General features: G+C 39.0%; 1 protein-coding gene across 1 annotated transcript in view; it reads right to left on the bottom strand.

Annotated features, from left to right (window-relative positions):
- RERG (RAS like estrogen regulated growth inhibitor) overlaps positions 1–24082 on the bottom strand; it is a 112638-nt gene that overhangs the window by 5214 nt on the left and 83342 nt on the right. Inside the window, exons 3-4 of the mRNA XM_054056481.1 lie at positions 13427–13483; positions 156–229 (exon numbers count right to left, since the gene is read on the bottom strand). Of these exons, the coding sequence (XP_053912456.1) occupies positions 156–229; positions 13427–13483 (131 nt within the window). The remainder of the gene's footprint in view (positions 1–155; positions 230–13426; positions 13484–24082) is intronic.

Here is a 24082-nt window from a genome sequence, read left to right as displayed (position 1 = left end):
GGTGGTGGTGGAGTGGGAACTCTGCTCAGAAGCAAATCTCTGCCCCCAAAGCGAAGCACATTTACCACCCACCACACTGCCACCACCACCGCACTCCCCTTCCCTGCTGTCTATCTGAGCCAAGGTATTGGATAATAGTACATGTACCCACGTACCTGACCAGCTGTATCTAGTATCTCCATGGAAACCACTTCATCATCAATGGTAGCTTGATGACGATAGGTAGACTCTAAAATAAGAAGACATTTTGCACAACGTATTAAAAAGAGTTTGGGTTTTTTTTTTTTCTTCATTACAGCTACCCCAGCACACGACCCAAGATGTGACATACAGCTTTACTAAATTTCATTTGTTGGAGCTTTCAGCCATTCTGGAGCACACACAAGTCCTCTACAACAGTGACTATTTTACCTCTCCCTGTATGGCACAACTCTTTCTTTCCCATGTCTTAAATCCACAAAGGACTGTGCCTGTGGGCACTGTACTCCACACCCAACAAAAGGGAAGAGTTTCCTGTGGCAAAAAGCACTGCAAGGCTGCAGCCCATTTTTCATGTTTGTTCATGGAGAACATGAACATGACCTATGAAATGCAAATACTTCTAGGTCAAAGTATCTAACTTAGAAGCCTGTCACTGCATAGCCTGAAGTCTGACAAGATCAAAACCAGTATGGTTGCAAGTCCTGGAACCTAACCACTAACCTCTGGCCTTGTACCGTGATAAAATTACAGAACAGTTAGTTATTTTCAGAATGTCTCTTTGAAACATGCTGAAATCATCACATTCTCCTGTTCTAGCAAAAGCTCAAGCAGTGATTTTGCTGTGTATGATTTACAACAATAACCAGTGGGCATTAAGCATTCACACTACCCTACAGGGAAAAAATGAAACCTATTTACTGGGTCTGAGGTTCTGGAACCAGGCAACTAATCAGAAACCTAATGACAAAAGGTCTTGTTTTATCTTAATGAGCTGATAAGTTAAGTTTGATAGCATTTGACCTAAAACTTGGAAAATTATCTGTGCTAACATTCAGATTTATTACTGTTGCTAGCTCACAGATGTCCTATATCAAAAGGCAAATGTGTATGCTGTAAAACTGATCAGTGACTATGAATGTTGTCAGAGACACAATTCTTTTATTTGGTGCAAATCTCAACAGGAATGACGGATATCTTTAAGAAAACACATTTCTTGAATTTGTACTTCTGAAAGGACTTGTGTTTGGTGAATGCCTTTTTTTGTTACAGCCTTAAGAATGTCACGTCTTCATAGTGACGAATGTTTCAACGCTGTCAGTGCTGCAAACACTCTCTTCCCAAAACAAAAATGTCACTCTCCTCCTATGCCACCTTAACTACTTTAAGTAGCACAACTGTCTCTAATAGGGACAAATGGTCAATTTAATTAGGCAGATGGCAAGTAATCTTGCTGTAGGGTTGCAGGCAATGAAGTCTAGTTTTTTTAAAGGCTGTAAATACCCCTTCTGTTTAGTATTGCAAGGCTATTGAAGGAGTTGGCGTTCTTTCTTTGTGATCCTGAGGCTATACCTCCACAGCACAGTAAGATACCTTTAGGTCTCTCAGTGGTATGTCTTATCTGTCCCTTCTGTACGTCCTCCTAGCTGCAGCAATTCCCCCAGGGGAATGTAGAAATGGCAGGAACTCTAGTTTGGTGTGGAAGCTGCAGTGATGCACCTTCAACAAGTTATTTCAGTGGTTAAAATGTTCAGTGCTAGGTTGGGATCCCCTGTGCAGCACTCCATGTCCAAGGTCATTTAGGAATTTATGCTTTGTTTCTTTTGGAAGAAAGCACTGTCAGAGAGATAGCTCTCTGAGAGAGTAATGTGATTAGCTCATTACTTGTTTAGGCCTTGCAATGCTTAAATGCTTTCAACCACCTGGCCCTCTTGACAAGTAGCTGTTGAAAATTAGTCCACACAGCTTGAGACAAGTGCTCATCCAACCATGTTTGCAGCATATCTGTGAAATGTCATTCCTAGGAGGCAGAGTATGGTAAGGCATACAGCACTTGCAGAAGAAATCTCAAGCAGACCTGTGCTTGCTGTAGAAAGCAGAATGATTCTTAAATCATACTTGAGTTCTCAAACTAGGACTCTGGCGGTACTTTAATATTACAAGTTTAACTCACTTTGGCTGCTTATGTTGGGGTGGAATTTGATCTTGGATGAGTAGCAGCGATTTGGGGTCAGATTAGTGTAAATACATCTTAGTAAATGTGTGCCTGTTCCTGTGCTTTGGAATGTACGGTAGCTGGGTGAACTTAGTGAGGAGTGTAAAACAGCTGTGTGTTTAAAGCATTTTTTGGTGTAATCACAGATGTGGCTTTTCCTTCAAGGAAACAGAAACATTTGAAGAATGTGGTTGACTTGTGAGTTACAAGCCCTGAAGTTGTGTGTTCACATCGGTCCCATGATACTTCACAAGTGCATTGCCTTGCTTTACAACTCGTTAATGTCATTTTCCCCACGGCACTATTTCTTGAGACATGCAGCTAGAGAGAGAATTAGATGACTTTAGATACCTGTGCAACCCCTCAATGAAACTGCTGACAATGCCATTGTCTGTGTCTCAGCTAAGCACCCTTGACTCCTACAAGAGCTGGTGAAGTAAAACAGGTGCTGGATAAAGCTTGTCTAATTTCTCTCTTTGGATAAATCACACTGTAAAATCACTTAGAATTCTTATGCTCGCATCATCACAGTCAAGCAGAAGGAGTACCAGTGACTCTCAAGGTGACTACAGGCAACTTTCTGAGCTTCATATTGTCATTTACACCAGGTGATGCCTATATATTATATTTATAGGTGTACAGGTAAAACCCTGTAGATAGAAAAGAATCCTCAGAGCTGTGTTTTAGTCTTCATAGACTCAGTGTCAAAACTGTTAGCGTCAAAGTAGGGTTAGGGAGCTGCTGCTGCTGACTGAGCCATGGTGTGTCTGATGCCACTAGCACTATGGAAATAGTCATATTTGGTGCATCAACACCAGTAAATAAGTCTGACTCATTCCTTTTGGTTTGGGGGTGTGCTATGCTTCTATTCATATTCCCAATGACAAGATCAAAGGTGGTGCTGAGTGTGTGTAGCTTTGAAAGCTGGTGCCAGATTTCAGGGTACCACTTAGTTATAAAACTGCACCACTTATAAGTCCTCCACCACACCTGCTGTGCAAAGCATTCTTGATTCTCACAGTCCTATGATTTGAAAAATTTAAGTTTATTCCAGGAAATTTAGAGCTGTCAAAAGGCTCAAGAAACATGTTGGAAAATGGCAGCAGTTGGTTTGAAGTCTATAATATATTTCCACAATAATTCATTAACAGGAACTGGATAACATTTTCAAATTGCCACAGCTGCTGAACAGTTACAGAAAGAATGATTTTTTTTTTGTGGGGAAGGGGAAAGAAAACAAACAAACTACTCCCCTGGGATTCTCTGTTATAAGCATGTTACAAATCACCCCATTCTTCTGACTAATGCAATTTAAAGGAAAGAATGGAGAAAAAAGCTGCTAAACCTATATACAGAGAAAACTTTGAAGGCCATGATCCCCAGACTGCCCATGAATATGGTGTTCAGTCACAGCCTGACTATATCACACCATTGTGCTATGCCTATTGTGACATATTTAATAGAGTTTTAAGTAAGTACTTAGCTTGTTATTTATCAAACCTATTTGACCAGGACTATCCCAATCCCTTGCATATATCTGCTCAAGAAGATTATATTTCCAAGAGAAAAACTATTACCTGAGAAGTTATTGCTAAATCTTGGTTTGTATTTGAAATGATGTAAAAAGCTGCAGTGGTGTAAAAAGCTGTTTTCGGTACTTGTTTATTTAGGGAATATATATTGGGGATATGTCACAGCTCTGGAAGGGAGGAAATACAGGCATCTGAGGGGTTTATTGCTTTCAGGAAAACTCTTGTAAGTAGGAGTAGGTACATCAGCTGAGACGGAGCAATGACATACACCATTTCACATGTAAATTTAAGGAACAGCCTGGTCTCTTTTGTTTCCTTTCATGTGCAGAGGGATACAAATTCTGTTTCCATTTTACTTCATTTTTGTCAAGAAAAGTTAAAACAAGGAGAAGTAAAACTTCTGTAAGAAACTCTGGTCTTGTGTTAGCTTTTATCCAGTTGGATCTGACAACTGTAAGAAACCTAGAGAAAGAGTATTTGTGTAATAATTATATTTTTAATTATATCAATAATATAATTAATATTATTTCCAGATTTTCCAGACCAAAAACCCTACAGTTAATAGGCAAGAATTTCAAAGTTATTGTTAAAGTCTTGTTTGATGGCAACACAGGAGTATGTTCAAAAGACTGAATTTTCCCATAATTAGTTCTGATTGAATAATACAGGTTCCTTTTTTTTATTATTTAATAAACTCCTTGCTCATTTAGACTCCAAAAGTGTTTGATATCCAGCAGGATGACACCTGTCTGTATTACATTTGAGCAGTGACTTTAAGAGCCCATTGGGAAAAGAGTTTACCTGCATTACTAACCCTGATGTTATTTGATATCTTCTCCAGGGCCTTCTTTTAGCCTGCATTTTGAAATCTGTCTCCCTCTGCATTTTCTTGCTGCTTCAGGAACCTTTCAGCTTTTAGAATGTCCCTGTAAGCTGAACGTATGTTCCTGACCCAGAAAAGTCTCTCCCGTCTTCTTCCTCCCCTGACTCCAGCTCTTCTCAAAACTCAGCTGAATGTATTTTTTTCTTGCTTACATATGGCTGTTATTTAGTTCACCCATTATTTAGTTTACAGGACGGTTTTTATTCTGCAATGGTCGGTGATTTTACAGGAACCACAACTCTGCCCGTGTTGTTTAGAACATAAATTTAGAACATATTTCTAATGCTAATGCAGTATATCCCCATATGTGTCTTTATTAACTGATGCTGCAGATGCCAAAACAAGCATAGTTGGATTATTTATTACTTAACACTAATACCATCAAATGATATGCCATGCATTGTTATTACTATCATTATTATCATGTGTAAAATAATAAATAATATTAAAAAAAAGGTTAATGAAAGGAAACTCTGGCTCTGATAGCTCTGATAATTGGACTAGGACTCTTCAATGTTATGTCTCCATATGTGTAACTCCAAGAGTCAGGAAATACAGAGAGAAATGCTCTAGGTTGTACTGTACCTGTAATGTGCTTTGTATGTACAACTATCATACTACACAAACTTCCACATCCAGCCACAGATTTTTAAACCAAAACTTGTATGAAAGAAGAAGATATTTGCTTGGAGTGATAGTTAATTCAGCTCCACAGACTGTAGCCTGCTTCACATGCAGTCTGCTGTTGCGAGTGTTGCTTTTGGAATTGATATGGTGATGAGCAAAGGAGGGTTTTTTGGCTTTTCTTGGCTGCCTTCTACAAGGCTACATTTACTGTCATCAGAGTTGTGACTGTAGTACAGCAGGTATTCCCAAACTAATCGGATTCAAGCTGAGCGCAAAAAAAGTCAAGTGCGAGGCACTGCAGCCAGCGAATGAGACCTAGCTTGTGAAGCTGCTTTTACTCGCTGTTTTCAGTCCAAGGTGAAGCTCTCAAGTGCATCCATCCTCAAAGTTTTATTAAAATCAGGGTTGGGTGGAAAGCAGAGACCTTATTAATACCGCTGCAGAAGCACAGGGAGGAAGTCCCGGTTTCTACTCTGGGCAGTGAACAGATGTGCCTTTACAGAAGCCAAGCTGCGGGGTTGTTCCTGACCCATGCAGATAGGCAAAGATTACTAATAGAAGACCTTAGAAGCAGCTTTACGCAGTGTGGGGACTCATGGGAAACACAGGATGCTCTGTGGAGCACAGGGACATGTGCAAAGAAACAAGCTGCTGCAGCATGAAATACGGAGAACAAATTCAGAAGAAATGAGGTTTCATTAGGCCTGATGCCCAGTAAGAAACGTTAGTTTTATCGTATTTTCCTTTTTATAAAAAATAGAAAGGAAAATAAATGGCTATCATATGCATAGCCCCACTAGACTACGAAGTTCTCATCTTGGCATGAAAGGATTTGATGCCTTCCTAAAATTTGCTCTTTAGGTAGAATAGGTGGGAGATATAAAACTAGTCTATAGATAAGCATTTTTTTGTTGATATTTTCAATAAATAATATATTCTGGCCTCCAGAAAGAAACCTTAGAATACAGTTTTCTTGAAGACATCTCTAAATTTAATGGGAAGTATGTCTATTTTTTTACCTTCTGCTGTATGTCATTTTTCTCCTCTGTGTGTGAAGACTGGGTTTCTTTTAAGGAGAAGGGGAGTAGCATTACATTCCCCCCCCCCCCCTTAGGTTCTTTCCTTATTCAGATCTTGCTTCAATAAGCAGAGAAACTGTGTACAGATACTTGGGAATTGCATTCATTAAGGCATGCTAAAACAATTTCTAAAACAAAATCAACAAAGCCAGAGCCGTGCTAACTAGTAGGGAGTAAGCGTCAAGGTTTTAACTGTGTTTTGTTTATTTGGGTTTTTTTGTTTAATTTTCTGATTTAACTTTCCCACCTAACACTAAGCAGAGGCATTTGTTTCTGGTGGGAAATACGCACATGACAAGTTTAAATCTAAATAAACCATATTTTGCTACACTTTTCTGTTTGATTGTAGCAAGAAATCTTTGCTAGCGAAGCTGTAAGTTTCACTTTATTCCTGCCAATATAAATGAGAACTAACCAGTGAGACTTTTCTCACACCTAAAACAATCAAAACAAAAGTCTGCTCTCCTGAAGGTGCAAAAGCAAGCACTGGAAATTCCTGCTCATCTGGAGAACATTTCAGAATACCATGTACAAGAAAAGTAGGGGCAAAATATCTTGCAGCTGTACCTACAGCAAGAGCAGCCACTGCCATTTCTGACTTGTACTGTTTGTCGAGACACCATAAAAAAGCAATATTTTTATTACTGGCATCAGCAATATCCTCATCTTGAGACTTATGTGAAAGAAAACAACTCACGTTTTCAGCTAACTGCTTTCCATGTTATTTTAAGCATCTTCTTCTGCTGTTCTCAATTACAATTTCATCATTTCAAGTCTTTGTTGAGCATTCTAGGAGCCAGTGTTGGGGGGTTTAAGGTGCTCTAGGCCATGCCAGTCCATTTTCTTATGAACACCTCAGGCAAATCAGGAATACTTTCATGGCTTATTGCCATAATACATTCAATATAAATTCCTGCTACTGAGGAACACAGTAAAAATATTATAGCGTATTAAATATATATCAAATTAATGTTTCTTCTGTTTTCAAGTGGGGAAAAGTAGAAGCCCAGAAGATACCTAGCAAAGCACAGTCTGGACTACTGCAGACTCAATCCCTTAAGCATTGAGGCAGAAGGAATGAGTAATTCTGTTAATAAAAATTGAGGATACTAATAGCTTGATTTGGGCTTGAAAATAAGGCTATTTCCCAGCAATTTATTATGTGTCTACACATTTATCACAGAACTCCTTGAAACACAGGCTGGCAGACATTCCTCCTAGCCCCAAATGCTTGGTTACCATTACATCTCTCTTTGGCTGAAAGCCTGTGCTGGACCACATATGTTATTCCTAGCTTGTGCTTGGAGAGGCTGCACTCATCAACACGGGTGTTCAGATGAAATATGCAGAAGGCAAAGTTTGGCAAGATGACGGCAGAACTCTTTCCTCTTTTGCTCACTATGAAAAATAGTTATTTTTAATTGTGAGCATGTCAATGATCTTGCCTACAGCACTGTGCAGACTGCACTATATCCTTTTCTGCAGCAAGGAGGAAGAGACGGCTGGGAGGGTAATTTTCCTCAGGCTGCCTTCCTCCTGGGGCTGCTGGTCTGTCAGTCTTTGCAACCTAGGGCTGTAGGGACCACCAGTTAATGATGTATTAACACTTATTTTAGTATGAGTCCCATTGCTAAAATTTCTGTTTGCTGTCTGGGCAGCTCCTCTCTCAGCTGTACTGCTGGGAGTTAGTAATTTTATGGTAAAGGCAGGCAATAAACATTCAGAAGTGTTAAGACAAACTTGCTGAGTGAGCCCCAAGTCAAGAAAAATAGAAATTTACAATATACAAAGAAATCTGCAGCAGTGAAAGCAAGAATACAAGATGTGGTCTGGAGACCAAAAGTTTGTATTCAGATGGTATTCTAGCCATCCAGATAATGTGTTAGCTGAACAAACCACATAGCAAAGACAGTCCCCGAGAACTGTATTTGTATTGATTTCGTGGCTTTATGGCACAAAATCAGCCCAGAAAGATAATTCTTATATCTTCTCTTGCTAAAGTAAATTATTTGTAGTGAGGGCTTGGCTAAGCAGTTTCTGGTTATCAATCATTTTGATGGAAGCTAGTTTGGATACATTCTCAATCTGCTCTCTTCCTGCTGTCTGTATAGATATGTACCAGGGGCAGAAAAAAACCCCAGGGTATCAATATTTGCTAGGGTTGTAATGTTAATTACACTATGAATGCTATCTTCAAATTTCCCTTGTGGTCTCTGAATGATACCATTTTGCTAAAAGAGTCCCCAGCTACATATGTGGTTATACAGGCAAACCTACCCTTCTAATGTAAAAATAATCTTCCTTGCAATAAGCTTGCCAATGGGAAAAACCTTCTTGCCAATGTAAGTAATATCTTCACAATGTGATTTCTGCTGTTCTTGCCACAGCAGTAGAATTTATAAGTCATGGGCTGATCTACAGGAGATGAAGTTGTCTACTGTGAGATAATTCAGGGCACTAATAGAGGTGTCTGTCTCCTTTCTTCAAGCACTTGTTTACCTAGTGTATCTTTCTGCAGTCCTTTGGCTGTTTCAAGTTGCGCTGGAGAAGAACGGTGTTATCATGGGCTTTTCATAAGCTAGCAGGACAGCAATATGTACCACCTTATCTTTGCTACTCTACTGTTACCTACGCATTTTACCCATATTTGATGATGTCTTATAGACTGTTTGCATGTTACATTAGATAGGACTTTATAGAAATATCAACTCAGGTTTTTTTTTTCCCCTCCCAGTAGAAAAAACATGAACAAAAACCTGAGTGACTTAAAGAAATTGTGATGTAGTTGGAAGAAATACTCTTTTAAAATGTCACTATTAATCTAATAGTGGCAGTAAAATCATAATTTTTCTTAAGACTCACGTTTCTTTGTGGTTATCTCTGCTCTTTTGAAGTAATGAATAAGCTTTACTCTATTCCATTCCAATTAAATAAACTCCTATGCTTTCTGTCTCTCTTTGCCTTCATGGATGGCCCATCTATCAAGCAACTCTGCTGATTATCTGCTCAGAGACAGTTTTCCTTTCAGAGGATTAGCAAAACTGTATGAAATCTGCGAAGAGCTAGAGAAAGACATCTAGGGATAGTATGAGAAAGCCAAGAGAATTTAGAAAGGTCAACAAAAATATTATCTCCTTGGTTGCTCTGATTTTGTAACTAGACTTCTGTTTAAAAGTCAGCCTTTGGAGAAATGCTTGGTGTTTCTGTGCACCTTTGATATGTGAGTCATCATAAGTACCAGTTTCCTAAAGGATTTACAACCCTTCTGTGAGAAGAAGGATTTTATAGGTGAAACAAATCAGCAGAGACTGTGGGCAACAAATCAGTGAAAAAAAAAAACAAAGCAACAAGAAAAGAGCTTAGGAACTTGTCTCCTGTGCTTCCATGGGATTTTATTTCTTTGTTTTTTTCCCCTATACAGCAAAATGGATGTTTTAAGTCATTGCACTTCAGAAAGCACCTAATTGTCCCAACTGTACCTAAAAATGCTAATTCAGAACAAATGGCACAGCTCAGCTCATAATCCCCTCTTTTTTTAATTCTCAGATATCTCACCTCTGTTGCTAGTTAAGCAAATTGTCCCGATTATGGTAGAAAATAATATGCTATTGGAGAAATACTGCAAAAGTCATTGTAAAAAGCACCCACTTAGCCACAGCTATGGTGAATTATCTTCTTTCATCATTCTCCCTGCATGTCATGGCTTATGGAGGCAGGCAATTTGCTGTTGCCCATGAAGTATTCTGCAGACATCAGTGCTGTTTGTCTGGTGCTGTGATGACTCTTTTGGCTTCCTCCTCCTTTTGTGTCTACCACGAAAAAATCAATTTACCAGTTCCCTTGATGACTTACTCTGATTCAGCATCTACAGTTTTAAAAGCAATTAAATATCACTTGTTTGATGGCAAACCACAATATCTATCCATCTTTAAGGTCATGCAAAGGCATCCTAAATTCTGAGTACAGTCACTAGCTTATTGAGGAATTTGAAGAGATCCAGACTTTTATTCCTATTCACTGATACTGAGGAGAAAAGCTATTTACAGTAGCCTTGAAAATTATGATGTGAATCCTTGGGTCACTGAGGTCCATGGGAGTCCTGCATTCAGGCCAAGAGTTTAGCCACAGAGGGTAGCTGGCCAAATAAAGGTCTTTGTACTACAGCCTTGAAGCTCATCCCCATACAGTATGTCCATCCCTGAGATGATGCTGGCTCGCAGGTGTTAGGCGTTCATATCCTTCTGGTTTTATGGCAGCAGTGAGACGGTGGAACCCCAGGAGGACCAGCTGCAGCAGTGATGCTGCGAGGGAGGCTGCTTGCAGGCTGCAAGCTCTCCCTGAGCCTAGCTGCCTCGGTGGCCCTGACTTCAGCAGCAGCCCCATGTGCCAAAGCCTGCAAGATTCAGTGATGCTGCTCCTGCCAGAAAATGTTATTTTGTGGTTTGTAATTTGGCTCCTGGAGATACAGCACTATATCCAGATGTTGCTAAAAATATGGTCCTGCCTTTTCTTCTGGCAGGTTAGAGTAGTAGAGAATATTTATAAGGTGTGTTTTTTCCTTTTCAGTTAAAATGTGCCACCCTTGAATTAAGAGGACAAGGCTTTTTACTCTGATGCTTAGTTTAGGATAACATTGAATTTCCATCAGGCCTTATATAGCTTGGTGAAAGCTTTCCTAAAACCAGGAGTTATCTGGTGATTCCTTGCATCAGATGGCTAATGTGTGACTGAAAACTTAATACAAGAAATAAATTACAAATATGACATATTTGTCACTGCCCCAGTGATTTTTGGCAAAACTTCCTATTGCTTAGTAGCTAGACAGTTTGCGTCTGTTTTCTCCTGTCCTTTCAAAATTACTTGACAAAGCTGCTTATACTCTGCACAGGGCAAATGGGTCTCACTAACACAACTTAAACTTTTTTTTTTGGTGGAACATGTAGATACCCTTCTTCCTACCCAAAAGCCAGTTGGGTAGACTGCTAAGAAGGAATAAACCTATTCTGCTATAAATTCTCAGTAAATTCAGCTTAGTGATGTTTACAGGAAACTGGACACTAAATCACTGCAGGATGATCATGATAAAGACAGAAATGCATTCTTTCAAGCACTGTTTCTAAAAGCTTTTGAAGATACAGTCAGCCCCTTTCTGAGTTCTAAAAGCCTGAATTGTGGCTAGAATTCCAGTTTTTTTGTTTTTTCTAACACTTCAGAGCCTCTTTTGAATCCTGTTATGATCCATAGTTTGAAGAAAGAATACTTTAAAAAAGTCACTGGTGGACAGCTTCCACCAGAATTACAGTGATTAAGGAATTACTTACTGACAATACTTGATCAGTTTTTTAATTTCTCAAACCTTTTCCTCTGAGCAATTTAACTTAGCTTCACAAAGACTGTAACAGATAATATAAGCTGTTATTCTCTAAACTGAGAGAGAATGTTGAATCCAGTAAGTCAGAAGATATTTATTTTTGCTTATAGTGAGATAGGACTGTTGCCTGCATGAAAGCTTTCCATGCCGCAAATGGAAGATGACTCAATTCTTGAGGGGCATGGCTAATCTGTGTATTCCTTTGTAAAACAAACCCAAATATCAAGTCTTCCATGCTGGAAAAGCCGTGAGGCCTTCATAATGGGGCAAAAAAATAATAAATCTTGCAGCTTGCTAATAACTCAACTTGTGTGCTTAAACAAGGCAGCAAGGATACTTCTACATGCAGTGTCCCTGTAAGAAATTAATGAGCTTGGGCTATACTGATATGAAACAGTTTATGTATATCATTCTATTGTTTAGTTCTTAATTATGTATTAGTGATAGAGATATGAAGTACTAATACTAATAATACTAATAGAACATTATTCTAAACATCCCATTGTGCAGTACAAGGCAGGTGACATACAATTCACAGTTGAGTATATTGATACTAGCAGGTGAAAGAATGTATTTGAGTTCAAGGTATTCTGAGAATTGCTTTCCCAAAATAAGACTTCTCATATCTGTCATTTCTTCATCTTACCAGGGAAAAATACTTTGTCCAATACTGGATACTTAGCTTTTTTTGAAAAGCCTGCCTTGCAAGAAAGTATTAAACTTTCATCTGCTTCTGCTATGCAAGTTTATGGCATTCTCCATTTCTGCAGTGAGACCTCCTTAGAGAAAGAACCTTAACAAAGAAGTAGGTATTTAACTGTACGATTCGTATTTAAGCCTCCAAAGAAAAGTTAGGAAGGAGATGGTAACAGATTGTCGGAGAAAAGGAAATTCCCCAGCCCCTTACTTGACGTGTAAATCACATAGTCCTGAAGTATTGATGATGCCTTCTAAGTTGTGAATGCCTCATCTTAGACTTGTTGGCCTGGATTTTCCCTGGTGCAGAGCATTCAAGTATATTCTAACTAAAGAAATACTAAGAAATAGAACTAAAGAAATACTAAGAAATAGAACTTTGGCCCAAATTTTCAAGCAAGGTTTCTAATTCAGAGCAACTGTTTAAGTTTTTTTTGAGATATCTATGCCAGCTTTTCAAAAGTGCCAGAGCCAACACAGCTAAGTGGGAGCAGTGGAGGAGAAGTGGATGTTCTTTTTATGACATATGTGCCTGTCTGGTCACCCTAAAAGTGAGACACAATGTGTGTTTGAAAGTACAAAGACAAAAAAGTTACTTAAGGGTAGGCAGACTGACTGTAAGGAACCTAGAAGTCCCCCACCCCACCTCTACACCCCTTGAATTTTTGAGATCTATATCCCAGGCATCTTTTTCTCTAGCAGCTCATGATTCAGTTATGCAAAAGCAGAAAACTGATTGCACACTCCCTTTTCAGAGTGAAATACTAACGCAATTGCTTTCAATGGCAAAATTCCCACTGACTTCTGTGTGGGCAGAAATGTGCCTCATACTTATTCTGCTTTCTAGCATTTCATGTGTTACTGCTTCACTATTCTGCCATCTTAGGCAATAATTTGTTCCAGCTTTAAATGACCGTAGAGAAGCTTTTTACAGCAAATTTAAAGGTTGTCTGAGGCTTGGAATTTTAACTCTATGTCTTTCCATTACTTCACTCATACTATTATACACAACATAACACATATATAGAACAAAATGCAACCTACCTAGTGTTGGGTCATACTCCCAGATGAACCGCTTGGTCAGGAAGCGTACAACAAGAGCTGGGGGAACAAAAAGATTCCAGGTAAGATGTGCAAGCCATCAACTTACTTGTTTTTTAAAGCTTTTCCAGCAAACTTTTCTGTGTGAATGGGCATGTAGTAGGTCCCCTGAACTGTGAGCAAAATTCAGCTTTGCTATTGGGGCAGTCAAGACCTTTCCACTGTTTGTGGCTCACTTTACACTTCTGGAGAGGGGAAACAAAATGAAGACAAAACCAAAAACACTTTACAGTGTTAATCATTTACTCACTCAACAAAGCAGGACAAAGAATACCAAGAGATTTTCAATGGTAGTATCTAACTTTTTCCCACATTTTTTTTTTCTTTTTCGTCACAATAGCTTCTACCATTAAAGAGCCCAAACAACTTCATTTACAGTGCCATGAGCAGATGACCTTTGAAAAAACCCACTGCTTTGGATGCTTTGAAGCTTCAAAACTAGGGATGTTCAACATAACATAAGTCTTGAAAACTTTTCAATTTTAAACCTTGATAGGTAAAAATACAGCTAGCTAAATAGCTTCCTTCTTTATTTTGGCATGCCATCCTTGCAACAATTTATCTTCCATATTTTGCCTACTTGTCACTCGAAGCAATTAGCAATAATATTTTGAACCAATGGTCAACAAATGCTATTAGTGAATTTGCAGAAGTAGAAATAAAGCTTTAGATTTTGGAGCAGTGGATAACTGGTTTTCAGACTCACTTTATGGGTTAAGATCTTGCTACTTATGTTCTTATATCTAATTTTTTTCTATCTCTCCACTCCCTTTAAAACCAACCTATAAAAGCTTTGACAGGATATTGATTGTGTTCTAATTTAAAACGTAGCAGTGCCTTGAATTTCTAGTGGTGTAAATGAAGCATTCATCAGTGCCAACTATGCAAAATCCTTTCTGCATTTCCAAAATGGAACAAGAGATATCACTGCACTACCTATGACTGCACTGATTTAGGCTACAGGAAAAGTTTTCCTTTTTATCAGTCCTACAGGAATTTTCGGTTCTTCTTTCATTTGCAGACAGACAATAAAAGCTGACAGGTAAACCCAGTTTTAAACCCTTTTCAAATTAAAGCCATGAGAATGCCCCACATCCAATAGTAGGATAAGGCAACACTCCACAGAATAGGTATGATTAATTAAGCTTTGCTTAATTGGAACCTATTTTTTTAAAATACAAACAGAACTTTAGTTTTCAGAAAGATTTAACTCTGCTTCGCACTTGGAAGAGTAATAAGAAGTTGATCCTACGGAAATGAGATGCTGCACAAGAAGCAATTTTAAATTGGTATTATTTTAAGTTTCTATTTTCCTTAGGAAATCCTTTTTTATTATTATTATTTATTTTTAGACTTTGCAGAAATGCTGTTCTTGGCCCTCAGAGTGGATGTGGCAATTCTTAGCCAAAGTAACTTTTCAAGTCACAACTTTTTTTCAAGTCATGTAACTTTTTCAAGTCAAGAATACCATTATACTACAAGAAGACGTGTGTAGTTTATTTTCTGTCCTTGATGATGTCTGCACAGGACATTTTGGAAGAGACCTTTTAAAGGTCATCTAGTCCAACTGCCCTGCAATAAGCAGGAATATCAAACCTATCCAACCCGACCTTGAAAATTTGCAGGGATAGGGCTTCTACAGCCTCTCTGGGTAATGTGTTCCAGTACACTTATTGCAAACAATGTCTTCCTTAGATCTGTCAAAATCTACCTTCATTTAGTTTAAGACCATTACCCCTTGTCCTACCACAACAGGACCTACTAAAATGTTTGTCCCTATCTTTGTCATAAGCCCCTGTTAAGTATTGAAAAGCTGTTACAAGGTCTCCCCAGAGCCTTCTCTTCTCCAGGCTGAACAACCCCAACTCTCTTAGCCTTTCCTCATAGGAGAGATGTTCCATCCCTCTGACAATTTATGTGGTGCTCCTCTAGACCCACTCCAACAGGTTCATGTCTTTCTTGTGCTAAGGACTCCAGAGTTGGGTACAGTACTCCAAGTAAGATCTCATGAGAGTAGAGCAGAGGGGCAGAATCATCTCTCCCAGCCTGCTGGCCACGCTTCTTTTGATGCAGCTCAGGATACAGTTGGCTTTCTGGACTGCAAACACATGTTGCTGGCTCATGCCGAGCTTTTTGTCCACCAATTCATCATTTTTATTCCATATAGGATTCATTTAACCTACTTTTAGCCTTATGAAGTAGTTTTAGATAAATATCTAATCTCCCTCTATAGCTAGTGGAAAGACAGAAGGGTGTTTCTAGGATACACGTCATCAAGCTTCAAATGATTTGATGACCTTTAATGGTCCTTTCTAACTCAAACCATTCTCATTCTTTGATTTGTCCACTTGTGTTACCTTTCTCTAGAAACCTTTTACATAGTTTTTTTACATGACAAAGCTAGATGGATTCCATAAGATTGATAAAGCCAAAGTAAATTCCCCACATTTTACCCAGCTGGAATAGTTTAAACAACTTGATGTTTCAAAAATGTGGTCATGATTCTTCTCTAATTGCTAGCAATAGGTTCTCTAATTGCCATTAAAATATACAGCCTGTTCTTTTTTGTTCAGATTTTAAAAATGCTTTTTTCTTTCACAGCTGTACTCAGAAGAAGCAGCAGTGATGTGCTAACTGTGTTGCAGAGCTTTACCCTGAGCCTATGCCTGTACCTGGAGTAGCTAATGAAGAGAGAGAAAAGACAAAAGAGAGTAGGGGAACTTGAACAGCTATTTTCATGCCTAAATATGGTCCACTTACTTGTGATAATCTTGTACTTGTAGATGGAAATTGCTGGCGAGGAGTGTCAAAGTGTTGAAGGGAATTGGAAGAAAGTCTGGCAAGTACCAATATTTGAGGTGATAGAGAGCTGCAGCTCTGAAGGAAAAGAGGGAGCAGACCTGATTTCAAAGGTAGCCTAAATCAAGGAGGTGAGAAGGTGACAAGTGACAAGAAGGAAAGGTAGAACTGGACTGCAGCAGCTGTGACGAGCCTGGGAGAAAGAGAGGTACAGCTATGTACATGGGATGAAACAGGATAGGCATTGAGAACTACAGAAGTGAATAATTAGAAGTGAAGAATAAAAGACGTGAGTTCTGGTGAGGAGGGAAAGTGTAGGTTGTATGTCTCTCCAGCAGGGAAGCATGTATGCAGAAATAAATAATCACAGAAGGGAGCTGAAGAAAAGAAAGGAAGGGTGGGAGGCAGCTGTCATGCATAGGACCATATGGCAATTAGTCTCCCTCACTGGCAGGTCTCAGTGGGGAGCACAGCAAGCCCAGTGAGTTGGTCGCTCAGCACCATCAGCAATAAATGACTTGCATAAGGCTTGCTTGGGCCTGATGAAGGGAAGAAAATACCACCTCAGCAGAACCCCAGGTGAGCAGGTAAATGTCAGTTTCAGAGGCATGGGCTCTGTAGCAGTGTTGGGGGCATGCACATTGAGGGCTGTGCAGAGCTGTTTTTCCTGCAGGGTTGGCTCTTCTCAGCCTCCCCAATTATGGCCAGGCCAGTACCCTCAAAATACTCCTGCTGTCCTCCACGGCAATGGTCACAGCCCATCCTATGGAGCTTTTCACTTCCTCACGTTTTCACAAGACTGACAATCAGCAGCTGCACTTCACAGATGGGGAATATGAGACGTTCTTGATCCAGTGTCTGTCCTGTTTATAACTATTGCAAACTACGTTGGATGGGAAATGTCCTCACTTTTGCCTCCTCACAGGTGCTTAGCAGATGGCCCCCTGACATCCAGCTGAGTATTAAAACAACGTATGTGACTTCGCTATCTGATTTAACCGAAAATAGTCAATAAGAGGAGAGCTGGGAAGGGCATCCAAATGCTTGGGCTGTCACTCCAAAGACTAGCTTGCTGGCTTGCGCTGTCTGCCCCAGCAATGATTCCCTTAGAGCAGGTATATTACTGTGAGGCCATTGTGTTTATGTTGAGCTCACTTACTGCCTGATTACATCACTCTTTAGTAAAATAACTCCTGCTAGCATAAGAATCAGAATTGAGGACATTAGGAATTCCCTGCACTTAGAGCTGTAGTGCTCAGATTTCTGGCACTGGCATAAACGGCACTTTGGGCAAAGCAATAAAACTTACCCATGTCCTTAGCAATGCTCCATAGAAAGAGTTGAGATGAGCATTATTTCCTTCTCACCTTAGCAAAGGCATGCCTTATTTAGACATGCTTAACTCTAATACTAATAATGAGCCAAACACTACTGAACACACTAAAAAAAAAATATAATAATCTGAATGGTGGGTTTTGATTCAAAATTGAGAACGTCTGAAACACATTATTTTCTGATTAAATTAGGTGACTAATTCCCCTGTTCATATTAAAATGACCATTTCCAGTGCTTATTTTCAAAGAAGATGAAGTGCATTTTGAAGCAGGCAAGATTCAGATTGATGCAGTGAACTTCATGGTCCTCCACTGAGACTATTCCAGGCCCTTCCCTAAACACTTACTGCTTGTGAAATAAAAGAATTTGCAGGCTTAGAAGGAAGGAATCTCTGACAAACTGCAATTTGGATTCCCATTGTGTTTTTCAAAGACACGAGCATTACGTAAGGGAATTGATGTAATGTCCTAGCAAAGAAGAATAGACTCATGCCTTTCTCTGCTTACACCCTCACTTCTAAGTCAGCTGTTCTGTACAGGGTTTAAATTAGGGTAGAACTTGGCCCAGGGCTTTCATTCACTCATGTTTAAACCTTCTGCCTTAGAAGTTATTCTTGGAGAAGATACTTGACTATCTGTCAAAAACATTTGCAGTGTAACTCCACTAAAGACAATGAAGTTATATCAGGAATTAACTTGGCATATGAACTGAGATCATCAACCACATAATTAATTAATTTCTCTGGGACTTGTGTGGCTGAGTCCTTTACTCAGCTTTAAAAATCTCAGTCTGCATCCTTTAGAACTTTTTTTTTTGTGATGTTTTGCATCTCTCTTTAGATCTCTGTTTGGATTTAATAACTTGTAAATGCTCTGCCTAAACGTAACAGTCTGCCTGAATATATATTTTCATTAATTTGTCATTGTTTCAGCTAATAGAAGCTGAGCTTTTGGGGGAAGAATGGAAGGAGAGTTTTGTTTGAAAAACAAAATCCCCCTTCCCCAAAAGCTACAGAGTTCAAAGTTATTCTAAGAAAAACAACAGTTCTCCACAGTGAAATAACTGTATGATGACTCTTTTATGCCGTGACAATTTTCAGCTATAAAAATGGTCTGAAAGTAGTCTCATTATTTAACTTATCAACAAGTCCATTCCTGGTGCCATGACGATGTGTCATCAGTAAACCATACTTGGCAGGAGACACTAGAGTGGTTAAAAACAGAGCTTACAATGATCAAAAGGCACTTTCATAAATAAAGTATTGCATTTTTAAAAAAAACATATATTTTTGTTAGAGAGTTCATCCCCCATTCACCCTCCTGGAGGCCTCTCATGCATTGGAATTTCAATCCCCTTGGAACACATGACAAGGACCAGCCTGCAAGAGTGTGGTGCCACAGGATTCTGGCACACAATCTGCTGCCTCTTTAAACAGCTCTATGTCCAGCTTTGAGAAGTATTGGTTTGTTTTAAAGGCACTACCACAGGAATTTAATTTGCTTCTGGATGTGAAGGTAATTTTGGAATGTCTGCATATGTGTGTGAAAGTATGAAGCTCTTATCCTCTAGGATTATGGTCCTTTTCTCATCCTGGTACATCACAGATGTACTTCTGTTTCTGCATCCATGGGCCTGGGTTTGACAGTATCTCTGGCAATTTGGTGATGTGGGGATATGAGTGGTGAGTGGGACACCAGCAGCAGGATTTCTCCGCCTTCCCTTCTCTCTTGGCTTGTTCACTGTGATCATTTTGCATGTTGAGACCTAACATGCTCGTAGTAAATTAGAAGGTAAATTTAATGGAGCAAAACAAGATCAGTGAGGGGAAAGGAAAAGAACAATTGTACCAAGTATAAAAATGGTCTGTTTTACACTGCCTTGCTGTCTCAGACTCTGCACATTTTATGTATATTTTAATCACTGTCTTAAGCAGTGAACTGTTCAGAGAAATTACTGTGTATCCTTTATGTTTTTTCTGTACCAGCGCAATGAGATCCTTCACTAACCGATGACATAAATATAAAGAAGTATATATACTTATAAATATAAATATCACTTAAATATAAATATCAAAAGTCTATATAATTTTAAATATAATTATACATGTTGTACAGAAGTGTATATATACAAATGTGAGTGTGTGTATGTGTGTATATATACACACACACACTGTGTAACAGTAAATACAGACTAGGATTAAACAGCTGTGTGATGAAATTTTGCTTTTGCCTTTCAGGAGACTATGTTGCTTAGAGTAATGTAAGCCTTTTTTCTGTGGTGGTAAAGGTGTGGGCTTTGGTTCTGTGGACCCAAATCTGAGCATCAAAAATGGTTCAAATGTATTTTTGTTCTGGTAAGGAATAAAGGGAGTGCAATACCTGTCTCCAATCTCTATCTTAATCCCCACAGCAGGATCATAGACTAAACCAACAACCCATGTTCAAGTGCTCTGAAAATACTAACATACTTCCAAATGTAAAAATTCAGCACTGCATATTGGATTTATCTCTATAGTAAATATTTTACATGCTGAATGTGCAAGTAGCAGGACTCCAAATGCTGCTTCAGATGCTAGTTCAGTAGATTGTTAAATTAGATATCAATCACTGACCTTCTTTTGACAACTTGCTCAGAAGGACTGTACTACTGTGGAAGAGACAGATAACACAGACCTACTCATCTGTGGTTTTTTAGCAGTCTTCATAGGGATATTCCTCTTTTGATGTGATCAAAGTAGAGTGATTTTTAAATTTACGGTCACTTTTCAGTTTTTACTAAAAGTTTTGGGGAGTATTTCTGTTGTTAGTGGCAATTTCATCTTATCTCAGACATAACTGCATTTTACTGCTGTGGGAAGTACCTTATTTTTGGAATTTTAGAGTGAAAAGGGTCTGGTGAAAAGTAACTTGTTTCAAGGAGCTCATCTGAAACTCTGCAGCCCAAAGCATGGTTTATTTACTAATCCCATCTCAACTGTCTTAACAGCAGACTGGAAGAAAGCACTACATCAGATTATTTTGCAAGCACTTTTTAAGTACAAGGAATGAAATAGACAATAACTTGTGCTTTTAACAGAGCATGCACATTAGTTTACTTCTGCCGCCACTGAAAATGAACATAAAATCACTGACTCCAGTGCAATGAAACTGCTTGCAGCTGCTCATGAAACAGAAAAGTGAGCCATCCATTTCCCAACTTGCACAAGAGTAATTGCTCTGCCTATGTCCCCCTTACTTCCATTGTGATTGTTTACCCAGAACTCTGCTCCTTGTGTGTTTCTACTCTCTCGCTCACCAACCAGACTATGTGTGGTCTGCCTAGGCTTAGGGATGCCACCTGCCTATTTATGCCCAGAATGTCTACATCTTGCTTCTGGTGTTGTAATTTCACAATAAAAGAACCTTTCTGTATATTCAAGTAGAACAGCAGACAGTGAATGTCACAAAAATACACAGCATAGTAGTCAGTCATCCCACCACGACAGAATTGCAGGATTTTTGTAGTAAGGTTCTGCCCTTTGCTTCCAGTGCTGGGGCATTTATTTTTTCTTTTTCTTTATAATAGTTGCTTCATATGTAATATAAGCAGGAGGCTTAATTTATATCACGTTGTTTATTTCACAGATCTCCTCTCATATAAAAGACAAATGATCAGACTGGTGTGCCTAATGGTTTTGATCATTTTAGGAGCGCAGTGTTTAATATCTACCATTCTACCATTTCTCCTCACTTGATTTCATTGCATAATTTGTTATGTCACCCCTTTGTGAAGACTAAACTTTCTGGTATACTATTACTAACACATATGGTTTTCCAAAACATAGCTAATGGTAACACCTCCAGATGTTTGTGGGTCTGAGACAGAGTATTTTTGTGATTGAGCTGTAGGGCAAATCTTACAGATGATATCACAATAATAACTGCTGCTTTTCTAGATGACTTATATAGGTAAAGTTTGAATTTGTTGTTGTTGTTTTGAAAGACACCAGGCAAAGTAAAATAGAATGGCCTTCTCATTGTAAAACTTTGATATACCCCCTCAATGCGAGGTGAAAAATAAAGAGTTCGAGTTATTTGAGAAAGAATTGAAAAAGGAAAGAAAATATTTTCAGAAGAAAGAAGGGGTCGAAAGCTTTTTTCTTTAAAAATCCAGTACTTTACTAAGACAACAGTGAGATGACAAAATTTTCAGGGGGCTGTAGCACTTTTGTATTTCTTTTCCTTACATTTCTCGCAATGTTGACTCAAAACATCCCACTCTCTTCTTTTGGTCAAATTAATTTGTCATTTTTAAAAAGGAATATGAAAGAAAGGAAATAAAGGAGGGAATTCTATCTTACTCTACATAGCAGAATGATCTGCTTATTGTCTAATTATTTTCTTATGATTGAAATTCTTTTGGAAAATGCACTTGGAATAGAAAGGCTGTTTTCTGGAAGGAAGGTAGTTTTTTAGATTTCTCTTTCATGGGAAACGCCTGAACACCTCTCCATTTGTTTTCAAAGGAGCTGTAATTTAGGAAATGCAGATTTAAAACAAACAAACAAACAAACAAACCCAAATTCATTAGCTTCCATTTTGTTCCTTATTCATTGCAGCATTATTTTGTTTTGCACTGGAGAAATGTGTGGGACTAATGTGTTTTTTTTAACCAGATGCCACTGTTTCAGGGAGATGCAAAGAAGCACTTTCTTGACTATAGCATCCATCAGGCAGTCTGCTTCGGTTGATCTGCATGTACCAAAACGGTTCAACGTTGATTTCACTCTGCTGGTGCTGAGTCTGGCTAAAGGCACAGGTAATGTGAGTTCCAGGAATAGCACTCCTAAAAAGAAAGGCTGGCCAGCCATTCTGGAGATGCCTTGAGCTACACCCAGGACAGTGTGGAGCTGCTGCCTCATCCTCTGCCAGTGCAAAGGGAGGCATATGTATGGGCACAGAAGGAAGTAGCCAGTGTAGGAGCAGGGATTTTTGTTGCTATTCTGTTTTCTTTGTTGTTTTTGTCTTTTTATTATTATTATTATTATTATTATTTGTTTTGTTTTCTTGTGGGGTTTTTCATTTTTTTTTTTGTTGTTTTGTTTGTTTTAAGGCTGGAAGAAAGGGCAGAGAAGTGAAGTTGCGTTATTAGAGAAGGTGTTCCACGTCCCAGGAGAGCCATGGACCCCTTTCCCAGTGAACAGGGGAGGGAGCACAGTCTCATGCATGAAGGGGATGAAGAAATTTTTCCAACAAAGTGAAAACTGTTCTGTGTGAATCCTTGGTCAGCGCAGGGACTGACCTACAAGGCCCAGCTGTTCTGCGAGAGCATCCTGGCTGCCAGTAGCAACCTGGTCATAAATCCTCACCCCTGCCTAAGGAGGAGCAAGGAGCTCAGTGAACCAATTTGCCTCATCTTGGAGTTAATGCTTGATAGTTTTGAGGGCTGGCTGGTGTATCACCATCCTACCCAGTGCTGTTCTTGCCAGGAGTAAAAGACCTTTTGTTTCCCAGGGTATGTCCTAGTCTGACAAACCCGTTCTGGAAAGATGCAACATACTCTATAGCTGGTAGGCTGAAGGCTTAGTGTAACTTCAAATGCTTAAATATAAGGTTTTATCAAGTCCTGGTGACTCAGCCTGAATGTCAGGGTAGTTACCATACTGTGAGCAAGGCCGCTAGCATTAATGCTGGATCAGTGCCTGTATCCATAACCTCTAGGTATCTTTGAAGTACTTTTGTGAAAGTGCCTTGTGCTATTGTTTCACTAAGTCTGTACATATCAGAAAAAAACATAACTAGAAATGGCATAAAATGTACCTTCTTCTCTCATTTACCTCAGAAATCCAGTGATGTAAAGGGATGCAAAGCTCCCTATTTCGTTTTGGTAGACAGCACTGGCTGTTTATGCTCAGAGTCTGAACAGACAATCTATCTTCTCCTCAGCCTGACTGTAATAATTTTCTCATTCAATTCATGTATTCTTTATTGGATGAAACTACAGCTTGTATCAAATGAAAAACAAGCAGTTCCCTGGCTTTTTCTATGTTATATTTTTCATTTCTTTTACAGGCATACCCTGACTCACTGGGTTTGGCTCCATGGAAATATTAGATAATCTGGAAAACCTTTACACTGCAATTACAATCCAGCTGGAGTATGCTACAGGGCAAAATTTTTAAAGATCATATGCCCTATGCAATTTCTTTGACAAAGGAGCTTGGGTGAAAACTAGAAATTTGTATCAGCCCTACTAAGTGATTTGTGGCTCATCAATCAATAGCTGCATGCCCGCAAGGTGCCTATGTCACAGGGAAATGAAGAATTAGGGCAACAAAATACAAGAAAACCAACTCATGGATTTTTCATGATCCCCTTTTTATGAGCCTGATGACATAAGCATTGATAAATGTTACATCTTTTTAATACAGTGCACAATATTTATGGGAACTAATACTTTACAAATTTTGCTATGGGTTGATTTCAC

The sequence above is a fragment of the Cuculus canorus genome, chromosome 1 (genome assembly GCF_017976375.1).
Source record: "Cuculus canorus isolate bCucCan1 chromosome 1, bCucCan1.pri, whole genome shotgun sequence".
In the NCBI taxonomy this organism is placed as follows: Eukaryota; Metazoa; Chordata; class Aves; order Cuculiformes; family Cuculidae; genus Cuculus; species Cuculus canorus.
The sequence above is the reverse complement of the archived record's forward strand: the minus strand, read 5'-3'. Positions and strand labels throughout refer to the sequence as shown.